The sequence below is a fragment of the Phyllobates terribilis genome, unplaced genomic scaffold (genome assembly GCF_046119375.1).
Source record: "Phyllobates terribilis strain yellow unplaced genomic scaffold, ASM4611937v1 Scaffold_11__3_contigs__length_659146591, whole genome shotgun sequence".
Taxonomy (NCBI): domain Eukaryota; kingdom Metazoa; phylum Chordata; class Amphibia; order Anura; family Dendrobatidae; genus Phyllobates; species Phyllobates terribilis.
The window spans coordinates 251,624,168-251,649,239 of NW_027362771.1; the positions used below are offsets into that span (position 1 = coordinate 251,624,168).

Consider the following 25,072-nt stretch of genomic DNA (forward strand, 5'->3'; position numbering starts at 1 on the left):
TAAGGGAGGACACACAGCTGTATCCTTTCACAGAATCAAAGTCATAGAGTTAAATGCATCCAATCAGAATGCATACAGTACTGTGCAAAAGTTTTAAGCAGGTGTGAAAAAAATGCTGCAAAGTAAGAATGCTTTACAAATAGAAGTGTTAATAGTTTATTTTATCTAACAAAATGCAAAGTGAATGAACGAAAGATGAATCTAAATCTAATTAATATTTGATGTAAACACATGTTGCCTTCAAAATAGCATCAAAACATCAATTCTTCTAGGTATACTTGGACACAATTTTTGAAGGAACTTGGAATGGAAGTTGTTCCAAAAGCGATGGGAGAACTAACCACAGATCGTCTATGGATGTAGGCTTGCACAAATTCTTCTGTCTCTTCATGTAATCAGAGACAGACATGTTGAGATCAGGGCTCTATAGGGACCAAGTCATCACTTCCAGGACTATATGTGCTTCTTTATGCAGAAGATAGCTTGCAATTATGTCTGTGTGTTTACAGACGTTGTCCTGCTGCAAATAATTTTTGAGTCAATCAGATATCTCCCTGATGGTGTTGCATGATGGATAAGTATCTGCTTGTATTTCTCAGAATTGAGAACATCAAGAAATGGGCATTGTAGAGGACCACAGATGCAGTGGTCGGCAAAGGATACTTAGAGCCGCATTTATATGACACATTGTGTTTACTTCCCTTCAAAATCAGAAGATGTCAAGAACTGCTATCAGTATACTGCTTGAAGAAGTTTGGTCAGAAGTAACCTTCATGGAAGAATAGCAGCCAAAAACCATACCTTCAACATGGAAACAAGGGCAGGTGACTCATCTATCTACGAAAACATAGGAATTGGGGTGCAGAAGAAAACTGGGCAAGTGTATCTAGGAGAATTGATGCTATTTTGAAGGGGTGGTCACACCAAATATTGCTATGATTTATATTTCTCTTTTGTTCATTAATTTTCCATTTTGTTAGCTGATAAAAATAAACTATTAACACTTCTATTTTTGAAAGCATTCTTACTTTGCAGCATTTTTTTACACACCTGCCTAAAACGGTTTCACAGTACTGTACGTACTACATGTATTTTATTGTTCTGATGGATTTATTTAGATGTTGGAGCTTTTACAATACTATACCTTTTTATTCATCAAGTATAGCAATGAATGATATCAGTATATTTTCAATCATATTGCAAAGCAACAGCCACAGGGAAGCAGAAAGCAAGACTTTGAGAAAATATCTACAATAAAATGACTGCGAGTAGGCGTTCTGTTTCACAGTGCTGAGGTTTATGATCTGACTGTTCTATGTTTAGCTGACAGTTGCAAGTGTTTGTGCTGAATGTAACATACGTTTTAATCAGTAAAGAGCTACTGAACAGCATTATCAAAGATGTATGATAAATGGGAAGAATACATCCACTACAAATTGTGAGTCTTACAGGAAAATCTGTTCCCGCTATTGCTTTCTTCTTTTAAATCTGCTTTCATAATTACTTATTAGCCGGTCCTGAATAACCAATCAAGCAAAAATATAATTCTAGAAATCCTTTACATGCAGATGTTAGTTGTACTCCTATTTCACATCAACAGTTTGACATTTATACTGAACATCCAGATTTGATGCATGTTAACCCATACCATTATTTCACAATGCAGAAACATAAGTATAAATATGGAACTATTAGATATTAATAGCCAAGTAAAAGGTCCATATCAAGCTCAATCTGCAGATAAAGCTTCTAGTCAATGCAGCTCCTGCTAATACGTCTGTATAGTGTGGGCACAGGTCTAAAAGGAGCGGTCTCAACATGACAACTCCTTTCAATTTTGAACGTACCCCAGTGATCAGTTAAAATGTGTAGTAACATAGCGCGGGTGGGAGCCATTCTTTTCAGGAAGTTTACTCTTCTTTTATCAAGGGCAAGGGATGCCAGTGTCATACATAAACACATTGTATATCATACAATCATACATTGGCACAGTTAAAAACTGCACAGAGATAGGCCTTATTCAAACAGCAGCAATGGGATCACATATATTCACCAGATCTATGGGATGAATGCCGCAAATGAACTGCATAATGAAGATTTAAGATGCTGTTATTATAGATTATTAGACCTTCAAAAAAAGGCAAAGTAATTCCGAAAAAGATGACCCCACATAATGATGAGGATCACGCATGTGTTATGTCCAATTAGATAACAACATATTATTTTAACCCGGTTTTATTAGAAACCATTGTTCCTACATTTTTAATACAAAACTTACCCTCCTTTAATGTAGTCAAGGAACGAAACTTCTGTTTCCACTAGAAAAGAGAGCAAAGTAACCTAAAAGAGAAGCAAAAAATGATCAGAAACTGATATTACCAACGCTACGTCACATAAGTACAGGTGCATCTCACTAAATTAGAATATCATCAAAAATTTAATTTCTTTCAGTTTTTCAATACAAAAAGTGAAACTCATATATTATATAGAGTCATTACAAACAGAGTGATCTATTTCAAGTGTTTATTTCTGTTAATGTTGATGATTATGGCTTACAGCTAATGAAAACACAAGTCATTATCTCAGTAAATTAGAATACTTTATAACAACAGTTTGAAAAATGTTTTTAAAATCCGAAATGTTGGCCTACTGAGATGTATGTTCAGTAAATGCACTCAATACTTGGTCGGGGCTCCTTTTGCATCAATTACTGCATCAATGCAGTGTGGCATGGAGGCGATCAGCCTGTGGCACTGCTGAGGTGTTATGGAAGCCCAGGTTGCTTTGTTAGCAGCTCACCTGCATTGTTGGGTCTGGTGTCTCTCATCTTCCTCTTGACAATATCCCATAGATTCTCTATGGGGTTAAGGCCAGGCGAGTTTGCTGGTCAATCAAGCACAGTGATACTGTTGTTTTTAAACCAGGTATTGGAACTTTTGGCAGTGTGGACAGGTGCCAAGTCCTGCTGGAGAATGAAATTTCCATCTCCAAAAAGCTTGTCGGCAGAATTTCCTGGCAGACGGCTGCGCTGACTTTGGCCTTGATAAAACACAGTGGACCTACACCAGCAGATGACATGGCTCCCCAAACCATCACTGATTGTGGAAACTTCACACTAGACCTCAAGCAGCTTGGATTGTGGCCTCTCGACTCTTCCTCCAGACTCTGGGACCTTGATTTCCAAATGAAAATTGGAACTCTGGGACCCTGTGGAGTGTGTCAATGACTGCCTTCTGGACATCTGTCAAGTCAGCATTCTTCCCCATGATTGTGGAGCCTACTGACACAGACTAAGTGACCTTTTTAAACACTTAGGAAGCCTTTGCGGGTGTTTTTTGTTAAGTATTCAAATTTACTGAGATAATGACTTGTGTTTTCATTGGCTGCAAGCCATAATCATCAACATTAACAGAAATAAACACTTGAAATAGATCACTCTGTTTGCAATGACTCCATATAATCTATGAGTTTTACTTTTAATATTGAAGAGCTGAAATAAATTAACTTTTTGATGATATTCTAATTTAGTGAGATGCACCTGTAGTACTTTATTTGTAATCATCTGTTTCTAAAACTAGTGTAAAGTAAAAATCCTAAATTATTAATAAAAATTAGTCCACTAAAGCTTATTAAACTGTTATTGCTAAAGGAAAATTCTTACACATCTAGGGTTAATGTCAAGGAATAATGTTGTGTCTTTCAGGATTACCATTTATTCCTCTCATGCAATCTACACTGCTGTACATTATCAATTTTAAAGCTCGCTCACACGAACATATAACACGGCCGAGTGCTGTCCAATGTTTTATCAGATAGCACTCGGCCCAATGTTATACTATGGGGCAAAGCAGATCTGCTATTTTTTTCTCATGCCGATTTAGCATGAGAAAAACAATTGCAACTGCAAGTGCATCTGATAATCGGATCCAGAACACTCATAAATGTCTATGGGGGCATATGAAACATTGAACTGCACTTGGATGTCATCCAAATGCAGTCCAATTACCGCAGACACAGACAATGGAGAAGAAGGAGAAATTAAGTTCTCCGTCTTCTGCGCACCTGTGCTGCGATTCTCTCATACAAGAGAATCATATCAGACTAAGGTGACACTTGGCTCAAATTCTGACAGAGTGACATTAGCATAACTGTCCCGATTTGCTCGCAGGAGAGAATCGATGGCCATGTGACCCCGGCCTAAAGCTCACTATTTGATTATGTTTAGTTTAAATAAAACATGAAATGTGTGAGGGCGCGCTCACACTAACGTTTAAATTGGACGACAGCAACCACCGCTAATGTCATGACTCGCAGCCCGGCTGCTCCGCTGCCCACCAATACCATAGTATCCTGCTCTGGAATCCGGCTTTCTGCACCTCCTCGCTTCGGAGGCGACTCCGCTCAAGCTCGGGGCTTCCTTAACCAGTGCACCCTGCACTTTGAACTCCAGTCCCACCAGTTTAATTCCGACCGGGCCAAAGTAGCCTTCATCATGTCCCATCTCACGGGAGAGGCACTGGCTTGGCTAAATCCTCTATGGGAGAGAGGAGACCCTCTGGTGTCCGACCTGCCAGCCTTTCTCACGGCTTTCCGGAAGGTCTTCGACGAACCCGGACGGAAGACCTCATCCGCCTCATCTCTGCTACGCCTCCGTCAAGGGAGTCTCACCGTGGGCCAATATGCCATACGGTTCCGTACCCTTGCTTCGGAGCTGGCCTGGGATAACGGTGTCCGTCTTCTGGGAGGGTCTGTCCGGCCGTATTAAAGATGAACTCGCTGGTCGGGACATTCCTACCACTCTCGACGACTTGATTACACTTGCCACCCGGATTGACATCCGGTTCCAGGAGCGCGCTAGGGAGGTCATCCGTGAGAGGAGGATTCCACGTCTAGTCCCTACCTCCCAGAGACCCGTCACTCCCTCTGTTACTCCCCAGGCACACTCACTTGAGCCTATGCAGGTCGACCAGACCAAGATGGTCAAGACCAGTCAAGACTTACGTCGTGCCGAGGGGAGCTGTTTCTACTGTAGCAGTAAGGAGCACCTGATCCGTTCCTGCCCTGAGACGTCGGGAAACGCCTGTGTCTAGGATCGCTCAGAGAGGTCGCCCTAGACAAAAGTAAACGCTCTCCATCCCTGATGCTGTCTGTTTCTATCCTCTGCGGAGAGAACCGCTATTTTGAACTGGCTCAACTTGACTCTGGAGCTGCTGGAAATCTCATCTCTCAATCCCTGGTAGAAAAATACCACATTCCCACCAAACCTCTGGCCGTACCTTTATCTGTCGCCGCCGTGGATGGGGGTCTCTTACCACATCCCATCCAACTCATCACCGAATCTCTGACTCTACAGGTGGGAATGCTGCATTCTGAGAGCATCTCCTTTCATGTTCTGCCTGGACTCTCTCACGCACTATTGCTTGGCCTGCCTTGGCTCCAGAGACATGCACCCGTGCTTGACTGGCAGACCGGAGAGGTCCTTCGCTGGGGACAGGACTGCCATAAGACTTGTCTAGTTCCCGTTCGTCCTGCCCGTCCTTCTCCTACCCCAGCCAATCTGCCCGGTCTTCCGGTTCCCTATTGGTCTTATGCGGATGTCTTCAATAAAAAAGAGGCAGAGACTTTACCTCCTCATAGACCATACGACTGCCCAATCGACCTGATGCCCGGCTCTACTCCTCCCCGTGGGCGAATCTACCCTTTGTCCGCTGCTGAAACCCGGTCCATGTCTGAATATATTGAGGAGAACCTGGCCCGGGGATTTATCCGGAAATCTACCTCCCCGGCGGGAGCAGGCTTCTTCTTTGTCAAAAAGAAGGACGGCTCACTCCGTCCATGTATAGACTATAGAGGCCTAAACCAGATTACTGTGAAGAATAAATACCCCCTTCCGCTTATTCCTGAATTATTTGACCGTCTGAGGGGGGCTAGAATCTTCACCAAACTGGATCTCCGTGGGGCGTATAACCTCGTCCGTATCCGTCAGGGGGATGAGTGGAAGACGGCATTCAATACCCGGGACGGCCACTATGAGTACCTTGTGATGCCCTTCGGTCTCTGTAACGCTCCTGCCGTCTTTCAAGAGTTGGTCAATGACATCTTCCGTGATCTTCTCTACTCCTGCGTGGTGGTGTACCTGGACGATATCTTGGTCTTCTCTCCGGATCTTCCTACTCACCGGAGGGACGTTCGTCAGGTCCTGCTCAGGCTCAGGCAGAACCACCTTTACGCTAAATATGAGAAGTGCATCTTTGAGTAGACCTCTCTTCCATTTCTGGGCTACATAATCTCTCAGACAGGTCTACAAATGGATCCTGAGAAACTGTCTGCCATCCAGAAGTGGCCCCGACCAGAGGGGTTGAAGGCTATTCAGCGGTTCCTGGGCTTCGCCAACTATTACCGCCTGTTCATACCGCACTTCTCTTCCCGGACCGCCCCTATCTCTGCTCTCACCCGTAAAGGTACGAACCCCAGAGAATGGCCGCCCGAAGCAGAGGAGGCATTTCTTTCCTTAAAACAGGCCTTCCTCTCCGCCTCGGTGCTGCATCGTCCGGACGGCAACAAACAATTCTTCCTAGAAGTTGACGCCTCCTCCTCCGGAGCTGGGGCGGTACTTACCCAAAAATCTTCTTCCGGAAGAAAGGTAACCTGCGGCTTTTTCTCCAAACTTTTCTCCTCTTCTGAGCGCAATTATTCTATAGGAGACCGAGAATTGTTGGCCATTAAGATGGCACTGGAGGAGTGGCGTTACCTGCTCGAGGGGGCTCTCCACCCGGTAATAATTTACACTGACCACAAGAACTTGGCATATCTCCAGAGCGCCCAGAGACTTAACCCGCGCCAAGCCCGGTGGTCTTTGTTTTTTGCCCGCTTTGATTTCATTCTTCATTTTCGTCCGGCTGACAAAAACATCAAAGCTGACGCCCTGTCCTGATCCTTTCTGGTGTCTGATCTTGAGGAGGAGCCTAAACACATCATCGATCCCGGCAGAGTAATGCAGGTAGCCCCCGTGGGCCTAAATCGTCTCCCTCCCGGTAAGACGTTCGTAACGGAGTCCGATCGGGAGAAGATTCTACACTGGGGTCACTCGTCTAAGCTAGCTGGGCACGTCGGTCAGAAAAAGACCCTCCAGCTTATTACCCGGCACTACTGGTGGCCTACCCTGCACAAGGATGTAATTGACTTTGTTTCTGCCTGTGTGTCCTGCGCCCGCAACAAGGTTCCGAGACACCTGCCTGCCGGCCGCCTTCTTCCTCTGCCTGTGCCTGCTGCCCCGTGGCAACATATAGCTATGGACTTCATAACAGATCTCCCCATCTCTGCCGGTTGTACGGTCATTTGGGTGGTCGCTGACTGCTTTTCCAAAATGGCTCATTTTATTCCCCTGCCAGGCCTCCCGTCTGCTCCCGAGCTAGCTAAGGACTTTATCCGCCACATCTTCCGTCTCCATGGTCTGCCTCTCCACATCGTGTCGGATCGTGGGGTTCAGTTCACCTCACGCTTCTGGAGAGCCACATGTAAACTGCTCGACGTCACCCTGGACTTCTCCTCCGCTTACCACCCACAGTCCAATGGTCAAGTGGAGCGGATCAATCAGAATTTGACCGGTTACCTCCGGCACTTCGTTAATGCCCACCATTCAGACTGGGTGGATCTCCTACCATGGGCCGAGTTCTCTTACAACAATCACGAGAGCGAATCTTCTTCTAAATCCCCATTTTTTGTAGTCTTCGGTCAGCATCCTCGGATCCCTTTTCCTGTCTCCACCTCTGTGGACAACCCAGCCGCGGAATCTCTCGTTAGCAAATTTTCCTCCATTTGGGAGAGTACCCGATCCGCACTCCTTCAGTCGTCCGAGCGGATGAAGAGACACGCCGACAAAAAATGCCTGGATTCCCCACAATTTCGTCCCGGAGATAAAGTCTGGCTCTCATCCAAATATGTCCGGCTCAAGATTCCTTCCTATAAGTTAGGGCCTCGGTTCAGCGACCCACTGGAGGTTATCAAACAGATCAACCCGGTGGCCTATAAATTGAAACTCCCGGCCAACTTACGGATCCCTAACTCCTTCCATGTATCTCTTCTCAAACCCGTGGTACTTAACTCCTTTTCCAAGTCTACAGGTACGCCTCCTGCTCCGGTTTCTGCTGAAGACGAGTTTGAGGTAGAGAACGTTCTGGCCACCAAAAGGGTAAGAGGAAAGACCTTTTTTCTAGTGGATTGGAAGGGGTTTGGTCCTGAGGAGAGAACATGGGAGCCCCGGGAGAACATCCATGCCCCTCTCATCCTTGCTAAATTTCTGTCTGGCCTAAAAAAAGGGGGGGCCTAAAGGGGGGGGTACTGTAGCGTCGGCGTCCCTGCCTCCTGCTAGGCAGGGACGCTGTTCCCCTCACCTCTCTGCTCCGTGCCCGGCGGCTTCCTCCCGCTCTGCCTGCAGCGCCCACTCTCCCCCGGTCACTGTGCTTAGGGCGCGCGCGCGCTCCCCCTCTCTTAAAGGGGCCGCGCGCGTCGCCCTAAGGAGTCCCCGGCCAATGGCCGGAGGATCCCTCCATATATAAGGCACCTCCTCCAAAATGGAGGTGCCCGAGCAATGTTGTTGCACTGTTCACTACTCTGCTTCAGCCCTCAGGTCCCGTTGCCTGTTACCTGCCAGTTGCCTGCCAGTTTCCTGCCAGTTTGCTGCCTGATTCCTGCCTGTCATCCGCTTTCCTGCTTGCTAGCCTGAGGTCCGACGGTCTGCCTTCCGACACCTGTCAGTCTGTCTATGGACCAGCTTGCCCGCTCACCTGGGAGCGCTCACCTGCTACCTGTCTGCTAGCCTACCTGGAGGCTCCGCCGTCACGTGCTGTGACCACCTGCCAGTCCAGAAACTCTTGCCTGCTCACCTGGGAGCGCTCATCTGCTACCTGCCTGTTAGCCTACCTGGAGGCTCCGCCGTCACATGCTGTGACCACCTGCCAGTCCAGAGACTCTTGCCTGCTCACCTGGGAGCGCTCATCTGCTACCTGCCTGTTAGCCTACCTGGAGGCTCCGCCGTCACATGCTGTGACCACCTGCTTATCCTGAGACTCTCGCCTGCTCACCTGGGAGCACTCATCTGCCATCTGCCTGCTAGCCTACCTGGAGGCTCAGCCGTCACAGGTCGTACCTGCCCGTTTACCCAGAGACTGTCCCGGTCACTTGCTGTGACCTCCTGCCCGTTTACCCCCAGACTGTCCCGGTCACTTGCTGTGACCTCCTGCCCGTTTACCCAGAGACTGCCCCGGTCACTTGCCGTGACCTCCTGCCCGTTTACCCAGAGACTGTCCCGGTCACTTGCTGTGACCTCCTGCCCGTTTACCCAGAGACTGTCCCGGTCACTTGCCGTGACCTCCTGCCCGTTTACCCAGAGACTGTCCCGGTCACCTGCTGTGACTGCCTGCCTGTCTTTCCTGGTCGCCACCCGCTTCCTTACAAGGACCACTCCCTTGTATAAGTTGCTCAGAGGTTCCGCCTCCCAGACCCGTTACAGTAGTAGACCACATCTGAGTTTCCGCCTCCAGTAGGCATATACGCCCAAAATAATGCACGGCAAAGCATACGTTCGCTCAGTCAGGACCATCATAGTCTATGACCCCGTCGGTGCATAAGTCTGAATCCCGTTTTGCGGGCCCCTAATGGGGCTACTGAAAGGGTGTCTAAACACAATGTGACAGCACCCTTAGGCTACGCTTGCTTTAAAGAGATTGAGGTCTCCTGCAATGGTGTACCATTGATTTCAGCTATTCACATGTTTACAGGGAAGTTGGAGTACTTGCAACTAGATGAGAATTTTTTTTAAATTTGGTGAAAATAGTAAATTTGAATTTCAAAAGATTCACTCATCTCTAATTTTAAACGATCTAACTGACTGTTCAGTCTCTCTTCTGTCTGTATGAAGGAATAGTATAAAAGGTGTGTTGGCAAAGTAAAAAGATAAGAAAGGCAAGTTAATAATATTACATTCTTTCAAGAGGATATTTAACAGGAGATTTATGTAAAAAAGGAGCTGCAAATTGTTCTTATTCTAATTTACATTTCATTACCTAAAATGAAAGTAAAAAGTGAAAAGGTTTGTGCATGAGTTGTCAAAGATCATTTGCATTAGAATATTCTATAATGAAGTGAAATGATTATTTGTAAATTTGTCACATTTTATTTTAATACAGCAGTTTGGAAAATGTTTTTGGCTTGATTTTTATCCTCACTAAAGGTTTCTATATTTTGTATTGCCTAAGACTACTTTCACACTAGGAGTTTTGGTGAAAAATCACAGGAAGTCTGAGTATTGCAGCCTTACAATAAATTCCACAAAGTATCTCTCTGCTAATTGATAATATGTATCACTGACACAGACTAATATTCTATATTATAATGAGACCTTATATGTTACTTACAGTCCCTGAATTCAAATACTTTTTCTTTTTTCCTTTTTTCTTGGCATTTATTACCTTAAAATGTGAATAGAAAATGATTAGAAATTATATGAAAAGTGAAAATTTATTTTCATTTGAATATAAAGTATCATGTTTAATTTATTAAATTGATGTAACTATTTTCTATCACATTCAATTCATAACAAACATGCTTGTAGTTTCTACTGTTACACAGACAAAATATATTTCCTTTAAATACAATATTGTACAAAAGTTTTAAACATGTGTAATAAGAATGCTTAAAAATGGAAGTGTCAATAGTACTGTTTTATCAATTAACAAAATGGAAAGTGAGTGAACCTTTTCGTCAAATTATTTTTATTAAGGGAATTTTTACAATAATAAGGGAAACGGGAAAAAAAAAAAAATGCAAATCACAAAAACTTGGAATAAGGGGATAGAAATGGAAGTGAGTGAACCTTTTGATGCAAAGGTAGACTTACATTTGTGCTTTGGATCTTTGCCTTGATGTGTAACTCACTGGTTATTCAGATCATACAAGATTTTCAGAATTCATGGTTCTGTCATTTTTTTGTTTTGTTTTCATATTTTGAATTGCTGAGTTAGTTTTACATTTTATGTAACAGACCTATTTCTTCTGAAAAGTTCCACAACTGACTCATCAGTTTGAGACAAGTCTATATTTTCTCCTTGGTTAGAATTTCATTATTTTGCCTTGCAACTTTCCAACACATACTATTTCTTTCTAATTTTTTTTCCTAAATCAACAAAACAGAACTTACAGTGGCTTGCGAAAGTATTCACCCTCTTTGTTATTTACCTATTTTGTTACATTACAACATGTGTTTAAATATTTTTGTAATCTGATTTATGTGTGAAACATCAGCACTAAATAGACTAAGTTGGTGAAGTGAGAAAATATAGCCATAAATTACATTTATGGAAACAAATAACTAAAAATTGGCATCTGCATATGTATGAAGCCTCTAAAAATTTCAGGTGCAAGCAATTACCTTCAGAAGTCACATTTAGTGAGAGGAAATCCACCTATGTGCAATCTAAGTGTCACATGGTCTGTCAGTATATACACAGCTTTTCTGAAAGGCCACAGAGGCTGCAACACCATAAATCAAGAGGCACCACTAACCAAACAACACCATGAAGACCAAGGAGATCTCCAAACAAGTCAGGGACAAAGTTGCTGAGATGTCCAAGTCAGGGTTGGGGTATAAAAAAAATATCCCAATCTCTGATAATCCCCCGGAGCACCATCAAATCAATTATTATCAAATGGAAAGAATGTGGCACCACAACAAACCTGCCAAGAAAGAGACACCCACTAAAGCTCTCAGCCCGAGCAAGGAGGACATTAATAAGAGCAGCAGTGCAGAGACCAAAGGCAACCCAGAAGGAGCAGCAGAGTTCGCAAGCACAGACCGGAGTACCTATCCATACGCCCACAATAAGCGGTACACTCCATAGAGGTGGCCTTTATGAAATAGTGAGCTGAAAAAAGCCTTTACTTACACACAAAACCTGTATAGTTTGTTTTGAGTTTGCCAAAAGACATGTGGGAGACTCCCCAAATGTATAAAGGAAGGTGCTGTGGTCAGATGTGACCAATATTTAACTTTTTGGCCACCAAAGTAAATGCTATGTCAGGCTAAAAAACAAACACAGCTCATCACTCCAAGAACACCATCTCCACAGTAAAACATGGTGGTGGCAGCATCATGCTGTGGGGAGGTTTTTTGGCAGCAGGGACAGGGAAAATGGTCCAGTCAAGGGGAAGATGGATGGTGCAAAATACAGGGATATTCTTGAGCAAAACCTGTTTCAGTCTGTCAGTGATTTCAGACTGGGACGGAAGTTCATCTTCCAACAAGACAATGACCCAAAGCATACTGCTAAAGCAACACTCGAGTGGTTTAAGGGGAAATGTGTAAATGTTTTGGAATGGCATAGTCAAAGCTCAGACCTTAATCCAATTGAGAATCTGTGGTCAGACTTGAAGATTGCTTTTCATCAGAGGAAACCATCTAATTTGAAGGAGCTGGAGCAGTTTTGTCTAGAGGAATGGGCAAAAATCTCAGTGGCAAGATGTGGAAAGCTCATAGAGACTTAAGCAAAGCGACTTGCAGCTGTAATTGCCACAAAAGGAGGGTCTACAAAGTCCTGACTTTAGGGGGGTGAATAGTTAAGCACACTGAAGTTTTCAGTTATTTTGACCTATTTGTTGTTTGCTTAACCCCTTTACAGCCTGGGATGTATTAGTACGCACCAGGCTGTCACCCCCTGTTCAGCACCGGCAGTGAGCCCACACTAAACCGGGCACATGTGAGCTGATTATTACAGCTGACATGTGCCCGCAACAGCCACGGGTGGAATCGCGGCTGTTAACTTGTTAAATGCCGCTGTCAATCTCTGACAGCAGCATTTAACATCGCCGCGCCGGAAGCGCGTCACTTACCCCGTCCATTGGTGACCCCGTCATGTGATTGCGGGTCACTGATGCGTGGGCATGACAACCCTGGATCTGCAGCAGACCCCAGTGGTTGTCATGTGCTGATCGCAATGAGCGCCACCTAGTGCCACCTAGTGGCGCTCATAGCACAGGACCATTTCTGCTACATAGAGGTGATCTGCTCATCACCTCTATGTAGCAGAGGCGATCAGACAAGTGCTGCTTCTAGTCTCCTATGGAGACTATAGAAGCAAGCAAAAAGTGAAAAAAAATGTTTTTAAAAATATAAAAAAAAATATAAAAGTTTAAATCACCCCCCTTTCGCCCCATTCAAAATAAAATTATAAAAAAAAAAAACACATACACATATTTGGTATCACCGCGTTCAGAATCGCCCGATCTATCAATATAAGAAAAGAATTAATCCGATCGGTAAATGGCGTAACGAGAAAAAAATTCTAAAAGCCAGAATTACGTTTTTTGGTCGCCGTAACATTGCAGTAAAATGCAATAATGGGCAATCAAAACATCGGATCTACCCCAAAATGATATCAATAAAAACTTCAGCTCGGCGCGCATAAAATAATCTCGGCCCCAGATCCCGAAAAATGGAGATGCTACGGGTCTTGGAAAATGGCACCATTTTTTTTTTCTTTAGCAAATTTTGAAAAATTTTTTCACCACTTAAATAAAAAAGAACCTATACATGTTTGGTATCTACGAACTCATAATGACCTGGAGAATAAGAATGGCAGGTCAGTTTTAGCATTCAGTGAACGTGATAAAAAAAATAAGAAAAAAACATCTGTGGTATTGCAATTTTTTTGCAATTTCACCGCACCTGGAATTTTTTTCCCATACACGATATGGTAAAACCAGTAATGTCGTTCAAAAGTACAACTCGTCCTGCAAAAAATAAGCCCTCACACGGCACGGTCATATTTACCGAGAAATAAAAACGCTATGGCTCTGGGAACAAGGGGAGCAAAAAACGAAAATGCAAAAACGGAAAATCCCAGGGTTGCGAAGGGGTTAAAATAAATAGAAAACCAAATGTTCATAGTTGTAAGCATGTTCTTTACATGAACTGATGCAAACCCTCAAAAAAAAACGTGAAATTCCAGGGTGAGAGGTAGCAAAACACGAAAAATGCCAAGGGAGGTGAATACTTTTGCAAGCCACTGTATAGATAAGCAACACTTTCACTTCTGAGTTCTTATGTCACTTTCAAGATGAGTGATCATTGCAATATTGGGGAAACTTTGGAGAATCTCAAGGATTGTCCAATTATATATAATGACTCTCATTGTTTTGCTGAAGTCTCAGCATTTTAGAAGTGCAACCTTTTCCCGACATACAGTAAGTACAGTTGAAAATTTTCAGGCAGGTGTAGAAAAAATACTGCAAAGTAAAAGTGCATTCTAAAATAGAATTGTTAATAGTTAATTTTATGAAATAAAATGGAAAGTAAATAAACAAAGGAGAAATCTAAATCAAATCAATATTTGGTGTGACCACTCTTTGCCCTCAAAACAGCATGAAAGCAGCATTTCTTCTAGGTACACTAGCACAAAGTAAGGATTTTTTAGGATTATATTCAGGTGTAGGATGAAACACAGTCATCAACTGAAACATCTGTGTATGGGCCTTAAAACTGAACTGTATAGTGTTACACCATCAAAATGCTTCAAAGACCACCAAAAATGCCTCAAAGCGCTGTGTGTAATTCCTGCCTTAAAGAGATTCAAAATGGGGCACTGATTTGTTTCATTTTTTTTCTTTCCAGCAGGAGTGCAGAGCATAATTGCGGTCAATGTAGCATTCTATGTAGACAACAGTGATTTAATTAAATCCATAAAGCATAAAGACGTATTGGTACGTCAGGAGCTGAGCTCTCTCCACACTCGGTAAATGCCGGCTAGGTTACATATAGGCAGTGCATATATTATATGTGTATATATTATTACATATTCACAGCCTGAGCGTCATAGGAGGCTGCAATTTTCACAATATACCGTAATACTGTATTATTGCAGTATAAAGTATAAGTAATTTGACAATCGCATGTTCAAAGTCCTTTAAGGAGATAAAAGCAAAGTAAAAAAAATAAAAACGACATTTAAAATATAACAAAGTATGAAAAATATAACATTTAGAATTACTCCTTTTCCTCCATTAAAAATAAAGAAATTAAAAAATATACTCATTTGATATCACCACAGTCATAAAAGTCTCAAAATATAAAATTAATAAACCCATGCGGTAAAAGCAAATACAAGTAGAAAAAAGTAAAAAAAGCCAGAATTGCATGTTTTCTGTCACCACTTCTCTATAGAAAATGCTATAAAAATCAATCAAAACATTATATGTACCTCATAGTGATATCAATAAAACTGTCAGCTTGTCTTGCAAAAAACAAGTCCATCAATCACCAGAAAAATAAAAATGTTACGAGTTTTGGAAAATGGCTACACAAACCAAAATGTATTTTTTTTTTACTAACTTTTAAAATATTTTCAATACTTAATTTAAATTTTTTTTTGCTAGTTTGGTAATCATGCTGACCTGAGGAATCATCTTTCTGTGTCATTTTTACCAGAGAATGAATGCCACAAAAAAATGAAAAAAACACATGGCAGAATTGATTTTTTTAACCATCCCGCTTAGAATTTCTTACCCTTTTTTTAGTACATTTTACGTAAAATTAATGATACCAATCAAATCTACAAGTCCTGCAAAATGAACAAACAATGTTGATGTAACAATAAAAGAGTTATGGTTCTTGGAAGAAGAGAAGGAAAAAAATGCAAAAGTAAAAATTAAAATGATATTTGTACTTAAAGGGTAAAAAAAAGAAAAATTACAGTCGCAGACATAAATTGACCCCTATTATGTAGCATTTTTCCAGATATCATTATGTGTTTTAGTCTTTACTTTTCACAATATTATGTTTTTTCAGCTTACCTCATACACATTGAACTGTGACTGGCCTCTAGACAACTCTCTGTAGCTTGTTGAGAATTCACCAATGTAATCATGACTAGGAATATAAAGACAATGATACGTAAATACATACTATTGGAGCATAGGTAACTTTTTCCAATACTACCACTATTTATGAAAATTAGAATTTCGGCACAAAAGTCAACAAACAAAATACATACAAAGTGTGGACACAACATACATATTATACACAGGCTAAACTGGATTGATATCATGACACATAAGAGCTCAGAAAGTGTCCTAATGATGCACAGGTCCCCTTCCTTACCTTTCATTTTAGTTCAAAGTACCCTAAGATTTGTGGCGTTAGATGACCTACTTTGAAAAACTGACAAAACTGTGTGCTGCGGTGATTTGCTGGTTTCTGAGTGGGGTCCGGAGGGTAGGTATGCATTATACCTACTCCCGGCCAGGGCCCGTCTAGTGGGCGTGGCCTTGCTCCATACACTTTTATTGAGTGAGGCCAAGTCCTGTCTAATAATGCAGCTGTCTAGTGGGCGTGGCAGACTAGAGGGAGCGGCCTTGCTCCACACAAGTGTATGGAGTGAGGCCGCGCCCACCGGCCAGGAGTATGTATAACTCATACATACCCTCTGGTCCCGCTCAGAAACCGGTGAATCCCCGCAGTGCGTGCACTAGGGTGATTCATTAGTCTATAGTTACACAGAGTGACCGCAGACTTATGGATTTGGACCAGACAACCCCTTTAAGTATATTTGTTTTGACCTGTCAATGAGATTGTACATTTTACAACAGGAAATAATATAGATGCTAATATTAAAAGGAGGAGCATGTTGTAATTTTAACGCCTAGGTATTTTATAAAAATGTAATCAAATTGGTGCTCTCTGTAATGTAAGGCTGTGTCCAAGCCGATAATAAGTGGAGTAGATTGCTGCACATTTTGACAAATGATGGGCTGTAATGCCATTAGCATTTGAATATTATTATGTTTCCTTAGGGAAGATGAGGCAGAGCAGCTTAGTCTGATTCTATTGTATTTTCTATCATTTCAATGAAGTTATGCTTTAATGCAAGACTGTGACTGTTGATTACAAGGTAGCTTTCACCAATTTGCTAGGCATCAACTTTCAAAAATCTATATTTATTTTTCCATTTCATAATTCAGGTTTATAGACGTATAATAGAGGTGTGAAAATAAGAATAAAGTACAAAAACATAATACAAATTTAAATTTATCCATATTGCTTTTAATACAGCCAATGATAGTTTAAATTACAGTACTATTTTTTTGCTCATCCACATGATAAATATTGGATCACTGGAGATTGGACAGGTACAACCACCAACAATCATTAGAACAGACTGAGGCATGCATGACACATCTCCATATGGAAGATATGGGAAAAGCAGAGTGTGCTCACTAAATGGACGAAGCAAAGCCAACACTGAAACCTCATTTTTCAATATAATGATCAAGTGAAACGTGTAATGCAGCATGTGTAGAGTGAAGAGCTGTTCCAGTCACAGCACAGAAAATATTTTTCTTAGCAGGTTTAGTATCTCGATACTTAAGTAAAAGATGCCAACACTGCAGAGTCAACAGCTGTTCATCTTTTTATGTACACTTATTTATGTTCTTGTATTAGGTTGATAGGCTTCACCAAGATAAATCTACAGCCTTTAGAAAATTGCTGACCCAAATGCACATAAAAAGTGCTGTTTTAAATTCACATTCATTAGAGCTTCTCAGAGATTGATACTAAATGGCCAAAGAAAGTCTGTATAGATCTTTTTTCATGTCATGTTAAAGATTACAGTATAGTAGTAAAGTTTTATTCACTCTTACTTATTATGCAACCTTTGCGTATAATAGCTTTTTATGATTCTATGCATATACTATACTGCATTATTAAAAAGCCATTATATTAGTTAATGGAATTATTAGTATTTATTCAATACAATATCTGAATTCATCCCTTTTATTGTGGAAAACATGATACCTTGTCAGAATGGTATAAGTTCAGAATGAAGGGCAATAAAAAAATACTGTAAGACTCACAGCTACTTATGACAATGCAGAGGGGGAGCCAGCTATATATTACACTTATTTTCATTAAATGGGGTTGTCTCATAAAAACGACCCCTGTTCATATGTTTCTTTAGAACTTATGGATATCATAGAGCTGGGTCCCAAGCTCAAGACCCCATTACTTCTATAAGCCAGAATGGAGAGGCACACGTATTTAAATAAATCAATTTTCTTTACAGGGTCCAAATCAGGATAGATGGAAAATCAGCTGTTTGCCGGGGACCAAGAGTGATCATATCTGCAGTTTAAAAGAGAATGTTTCAGATGGGACAATCCCCTTAAGTTCTAGACTATTCCTTTTACATCACACAAGTTCAGAAAATGGGGATGCGGTTCCCTTATGGGTTCCCTTCTGAGTGGTCTAGGGGAGATAGTGTATCCATCAGGTTCTGCTCCCCCCTACAAATGCCCAGGCTCCCCTCCTTCAGGAGAGGAGCAAGTCTATATTGGCTCCTGGTTTCACCTGGGTGGAAGACCGGGTGGAGGCCAGCAGCACAATTTGGGCTTTCCCTGAGCTTCGGCAAAAGGGAGCCACTAGTTTCGTTCCCTACTGTGGCCTTCTGGCTTGAAGGGATAGGGAAAAGTTTGTTGGGGCCATTTCTCTTTTTGGAGGGGGCTGAGATAGACCGTATTCTTGTGCACTGTTTTTTTATGTGGCACGGTTCACATTTTTCAGAGCACCTAGGTGAAGAGAACACAATCTCGGGCTTTCAAACAAAAAATGAATGAAAAAATACACAATGTTATAAAAATATATGCAGGTACTATACCTTCCATCTCTATCCCAGTCATAGACTTCCACTTTAATTGTTCTGTCAACAGAAAACAAATAAAATGTATTATATAAAGTACATTACAAGGAAAGTACATGGGTAAACAGAAATCTCCATGCTCCTAAATATTGTCAGGACATAAAAAAGTTGGTGTTTCAAGTGCATAAACTACCAATAAAAGCTACCGTATTTAATGCATTTACTATCATAAATAGAAATTTTTGACTAAAAGTGGTAATCTGTAATTATAACTCAAAGATAACACAATCATGGATAAAAATTATCCCACTTCTCTATTCCTTTATTGTCTTTGGCTGTAAATGGAACTATAGTCATAAAATACTGCACAATAAAAACATTTGAAAACAGAAGGTATCCCTTGATAAAATATTTGTTTATTAATGTGACTGATTACAAGGATGAGAGAAGGGAAAAAACTGACAAATTTTACTTGCAATTTTTTTTAGCATTGTCAAATTTAATGTTATGTTACATAAGTATTATTTGTAGACGAACAGTCACTTTGGATTTTAATGGGATAAAAACATGACATAAATCAAAATCAGTACATGCTCAATAAAGCAAAGTTATTTTTATTGACTTACTAACGTTGAATTTCATGCAGGTATTTTCTCCTGTCATGTTTCTTTAAGCTCTCAAGGCTTTTGTATTATTTCCTATAAGGCTATGTGCCCACGATGCAGAAATGCTCAGGATTTTTTCCTGAGCGTTTCTGCATCTCCCTGGCAGAAAAAATGCATGTGGATTGTACATGCGGATTGTACATGCGTTTTTCCTGCCAGGGACAAGCGTAAGTGAAGCGTTCTTCACATGCATTTCCACATGCGGGTTGAAAAGCGCTTTCCAAGCGATTTTAGCATCACTTGGAAAGTGCTTGACAACTTGGTCACACTATATAAATCCATGTAAACGGCATGGATTTATATAGTGTGACCATAAAGAATGTTAAAAAATCAAAAAATAAATCTATACTTACCTTCTGATGGCCCCCGGAGTCTTTATTCGATGCGTCTCGGCTTGCCGGCAGCTCGCGGTACACTGAAAGGACCTGCCAACGTCAGCGGTTGCGTGACCCGTCACATAAATGATGTCAGGCAGGTCCTTCAGTCCACCGCGATCTGCCGGCAAGCGAAGACAAGCGCACCACGGGCCATCAGAAGGTAAATGTAATATTTATTTTTTATTTTATTCTTTTTTTCACAGGTACTATGGTACCCGGGTCCGGAGGAGAGTCTCCTGTCCTCCAGACCCAGGTACCATCCGCACATTGAAACGCATGAAATACGCATGTACAGATTCAGTGATGCGGAATCCAAGCGTTCCAATGCAAGTCAATGGCGGCGAAAACGCAGCGCTTCCACAAAATAATTGGTAGTGCGGTGTTTTTTTCTGCAATGATAACCCACAGCGGAAATTTCCGCAGCATGTGCACAGCACATGCAGATTATCATTGGGGAACATGGCAGGCCTTCTGCCAAGTGTTTTTTAAGTGTTTCTGCAGCGGAATTGCCGCTGCGGAAACGCTTAAAAAACGCATAGTGGGCACACAGCCTAAATTTGATTTTTTTGCAGCTAATAAAGTATAGTGCAGGCTGTACCAATCAACCAAACTTGTGATACTTACAGTCCGGTTCACATGAAAAGTGAGTGGACCGGTTGTTGCAGCTAAAATACAGAAGCTAAAATGTGGAATAATTATAGTTGTCTAAACCTGACTTTACTTTTAGAATTGTTACTATGTTACAAAACAAAACTAATGAGACCATGAGTTTAAGTTAGGTTTGTTGGAATGAGAGGGAAAAAAGTAAGGTTGTTAATGATACAGTTAATGGGGAAAAATGGTAAGAAAAAGTACAGCTGGTATAGACCAGACTTTAGAAGACCAAATGTCACAGGGTTGGGTTCCACCAGTCTGGCCAACTACATGGTAAATGAACAATGAGGAGCAGTTTACTACTGAGACAGCATTAATTTAGACAAACTAGTAAGAAAATGAATCAAACCTATCACAATAGTGCATGCTTTTTCATAGATTTGGCACACCTTTGATGAACTTTGGACTCTTTTTTTTTTTTTTTAACCAGCTCTTCATTGGTGCACTTTACGTTAGCAATTTGTACCTATAAAGTGGTGCATGTCAATATAAATTTGCATTTTGTGGGTCAAGAATACCACACCACCTTTTCTAGCCTGGTGCAAACAATGGGGTTTTGCTCACGTAGCCTAAATACACGTCCCCATAGAATTCTGTGACCCATGCACGTTGGTAAATGCCATAAAACTTAGCACTAAATTAAAAGGCCCATAGATTAACAAATGTAGGACAGATTTAAATGAAACAAAGAAAAGGTTACTTAAAGGGGTTTTCCCACAAACAAAGTTAATTTTAATCAACATTTTAATCAACAGATCTTTGAATAATAATAAGTTCCACAATTGGATGTGTATAAAAAAATTATCCTGTGCGGAGATAATCTTATATATGTGCCCCTGCTATGTTTCTGCATGGTAAGATACAGCCAATACACAATACACAGCAGGGGCACATTTATAAGATTATCTTAACAGAGGAGCATTTTTACAGGTTACAGGTGCTTTTTAGCTTCAGTTAGGTAAGTAAAACTGGCACTTATGATTTGTGTCAAATACCAATCAAACCAATTACAACCCCAATTTCCCAAAAAGTAAGGATGCTGTGTAAAATGTAAAGAAAACAAGAATGCAATGATGTGGAAATCTCTTCTAGTCATATTTTATTCACCACAGAACATAGAACACATATAAGAAGTTGAAAATTAGAAATGTTTCCATCTCATTTGAAAAAAATTAACTCATTCAGAAATTGATGGCAGTAACACATCTCAAAAAAGTTGATACAGGGTTAACAAGAGGCTGAAAAAGTAAGTGGTAAATGAAAAATAGACAGGATCAATTTTAAACTAAGTCACATGACTCTATAAAAAAAAGCAAGTTAGAGAGGCAGAGTCTCTCAGAAGCAAAAATGGTCAGGGGTTCACCAATCTGTGAACAACTGCGTCTAAAATTGTGAAACCATTTCAGAAAAATGTTCCTCAGAATAAAATTGCAAAGACTTTGAATATCTCACCATCTACAGTACATAATATCAAAGGATTCAGAGTTTCTGGAGAAATCCATGTGCCCAAAGCCGACTGTGAATATTGGATGCTCATGATCTATGGGCTCTCTGTTGGCACTGCATTAAAAACAAGCATGATTCGGGCAAGCAAATCACTGCATGGACTTAGGAATACTTCCAGAAATCACTGTCTGTAAAAATAGTTTGGTGTGCAATCCAAAAATTTAAGTTAAAAGTTCTATCATGCAAAGAAGAAGCCATATATCAACACAATCCAGAAATGCTACTGTTTTCTCTGGTCCAAAGCTAATGTAAAATTTATTGAGGCAAAATGGAAAACGTATGTGGTCAGAAGAATCAAAATTGGATTTTTTTTATGGAAAGCATATTCTATGGACTCAAGTAGAGAGGGGCCATTCAACTTTTTATCAACGGACAGTTCAAAAACCTGCATCTCTGATGGTATGGAGTTACATAAGTGCCTATGGCATAAACTGCCACCGGAAAGGCACTATTAATGCTGAGCATTACATACAGGTTTTAGAACATTTGCTTCCACACAGACAACAGACTATTGCATGCTCTTATGCAAGGGAAAGCCTTGCATGTTTCAGCAAGACAATGCTAAATCCTATACTTTATCTATCAAAAGAGCATGGCTTTGCAGAAGAGGAGTTCGGGTAATGAGCTGGCCACCTGCAGTCCAGACCCTTCACCAACAGAAAACATTTGGCACATTATGAAACAAAAAATCCAGCAAAAAAGACCCAGGACTGTTGAGCAGCTAGAACCCTACATCAGACAAGAATGGGACAACATCCATCTCCCAATACACAAGCAATTGGTCTCCTCACTTCCCAGACATTTACAGACTGTTGTAAAAAGAAGAGGTGATGCTACACAATGGTAGACATGTCCTGTTCCAACCTTTTTTGAGATGTGTTGCTGCCATCAATTTCTAAACAAGTTATTATTTTCAAATGAAATGGAAAAATGTTCAACTTTCAACTTCTGACATGTGTTCTATGTTCCGTTGTAAATAAAGTATAGCTGTAAGAGATTTCCAAATCATTACATTCTTCTTTTCTTTACATTCTATACACAGAGTCACAATTTTTTGGACCGGGTTGCATAAGAGTATGATCAAGCCCCTTAAAAATTTCAAAATTGAATAGTAGATTTGGCAATACAGAAAAAGGTAAATACTTCTACATTTTAAAGTTCATGCTAAGGATAGACAAACAAACATATGCCTTAAAAATGCATATATATGCAGTGCACTTAAAATTTTAGAATTATTTGGTCCAAACTTGATGTAAACAACAACTGAAATATTTTATTGATTTGTCCATAGACCCTCCCCGTGTGTCACTACAGACTGACACACTTTAGCTTTTACTATAAATTATTAAAGGCACTAAGGCTAGTGGCAAGGGGGCTTGTCTTCTCAGCACATAGACTGCGAAATCTACAAATTATAGAAACTTCACAAAATCTCCCTTTTCTTACCTGTCAAAATCCCCATTGCACAAAGCTCTAACTGGAATCTTGAAAGCCTGCCAAACAGGGTTTAATGTATTCTTTACTACTTCTGTCTTGTGGCAAATTGTGAAGCTGAGAAAAAAAGATATATGAGCATCATAACAGACATGTCACACAATAAACAGTACTCATCTCAAGTACAAACAAACTGATTCCATGATATTTTCTTTGCCTTGCTGTAAAATAATAACCACTTTCTTTCACTGTAAACTCAAGCATCTAAAATATATTAGACACTACTAGACTAGAATATAAAGCTAAGACAATAACTTCTATTCACTTACCAGTAGATGAAGATGTCATTTTTAATGCCTCATTTTTAATTTTATGTACATTGGATTTAAAGCACATTAAATATTCTTAGTCATTAGATTGTTGGGTTTAAATAATAATAATAATAATAATAATAATAAAAACCTCTACTGTACAATATTTTCTGTAACTAAACAATTTTAGATTGGAAGTTCCTACACTATTGAATTGCTACTAGTAAAGAGCGGGCGTGTATTGTTAACCCTTTCCAAAAGACACTTTGGAGACTCTCCAAATGTATGGAGGAAGGTGCTGTGGTCAGATGAGACCAAAATTGAACTTTTTGGCCATCAAGGTAAATGCTATGTCTGGCGCCAAACCAACACAGCTCACCTCAAGAACACTATCCCACAGTGAAACATGGTGGTGGCAGCATCATGCTGTGGGGATGTTTTTTTAGTAGCAGGGATTAGGAAAATGGTCAGAGTCAAGGGGAAGATGGATGGTACAGGGATATTCTTGAATATTCTTTTGCAAAACCTGTTTCAGTCTGTCAGTGCTTTGAGACTGGGATGGGGGTTCATCTTCCAACAAGATAATGATCCAAAGCATACTGCTAAAGCAGCACTTGAGTGGTTTAAAGGGAAACATTTAAATGTTTTGGAGAGGCCTAGTCAAAGCCCAGACCTTAATCCAAATGAGAATCTGTGGTCAGATTTGAAGATTGCTATTCACCAGAGGAAACAATCTAACTTAAAGGAACTGGAGCAGTTTTGCCTTGAAGAATTGGCAAAAATCCCAGTGGCAAGATGTGGAAAAGCTCACAGAAACTTATGCAAAGCGACTTGCAGCTGTAATTGCTGCAAAAGGAGGCTCTACAAAGTACTGACTTTAGGGGTTGTGAATAGTTCTGCACACTGAAGTTTCCAGTTATTTTGACCTATTTGTTGTTTGCTTCACATAAAAAAAGAAAACCAAATGTTCACAGTTGTAGGCATGTTCTTTACATGAACTGATGCAAACTCTCAAATAAAAAAAACTGTGAAATTCCAGGATGTGAGGTAGCAAGTAAGGTAGTAAGCGGATGAATGAGTGAGAACACACACTAATGCCAGAACCAAGTGTCTGCAAGTGAACATCGCCATCTGCTGATCAAAGATGATAAGAAAGGAGAAGGCAGAGAGAACTACATTAGTAGGAAAAGGAAGAGCAAAGTACACGTCCCTTAAGGGAAGGAATTTGTGGAGATACCAGGTCAGGTGACAGTTGTGGCGCAGTTATTATAAAAGGCACGGGAAGGCCAAGAAAGGGAGGAGTCAGCTCCTGGACCTGTAGCAGGATGGGTATGTGAGAAGCGAAGTTGGCTTATAGCCACCATTACGAGAGACCAGACCCGAGTAAAGGAACGGAAAGACCAGACCAGAGTAAAGACCCGAGAAAGATCAGAGGCGGG

At 40.9% G+C, this 25,072-nt stretch overlaps 1 protein-coding gene across 2 annotated transcripts in view; it reads right to left on the minus strand.

The window, feature by feature from the left end:
• The window catches only part of CPNE8 (copine 8), a 372,256-nt gene that overhangs the window by 85,092 nt on the left and 262,092 nt on the right, over nucleotides 1-25,072 (minus strand). For both annotated transcript variants that reach the window (XM_073652158.1, XM_073652159.1), the window contains 5 exons: nucleotides 23,335-23,439; nucleotides 18,705-18,746; nucleotides 15,844-15,919; nucleotides 10,416-10,469; nucleotides 2,279-2,340 (listed from right to left, as the gene is read on the minus strand). In XM_073652158.1, coding sequence (XP_073508259.1) covers nucleotides 2,279-2,340; nucleotides 10,416-10,469; nucleotides 15,844-15,919; nucleotides 18,705-18,746; nucleotides 23,335-23,439 — 339 coding nt within the window. The remainder of the gene's footprint in view (nucleotides 1-2,278; nucleotides 2,341-10,415; nucleotides 10,470-15,843; nucleotides 15,920-18,704; nucleotides 18,747-23,334; nucleotides 23,440-25,072) is intronic.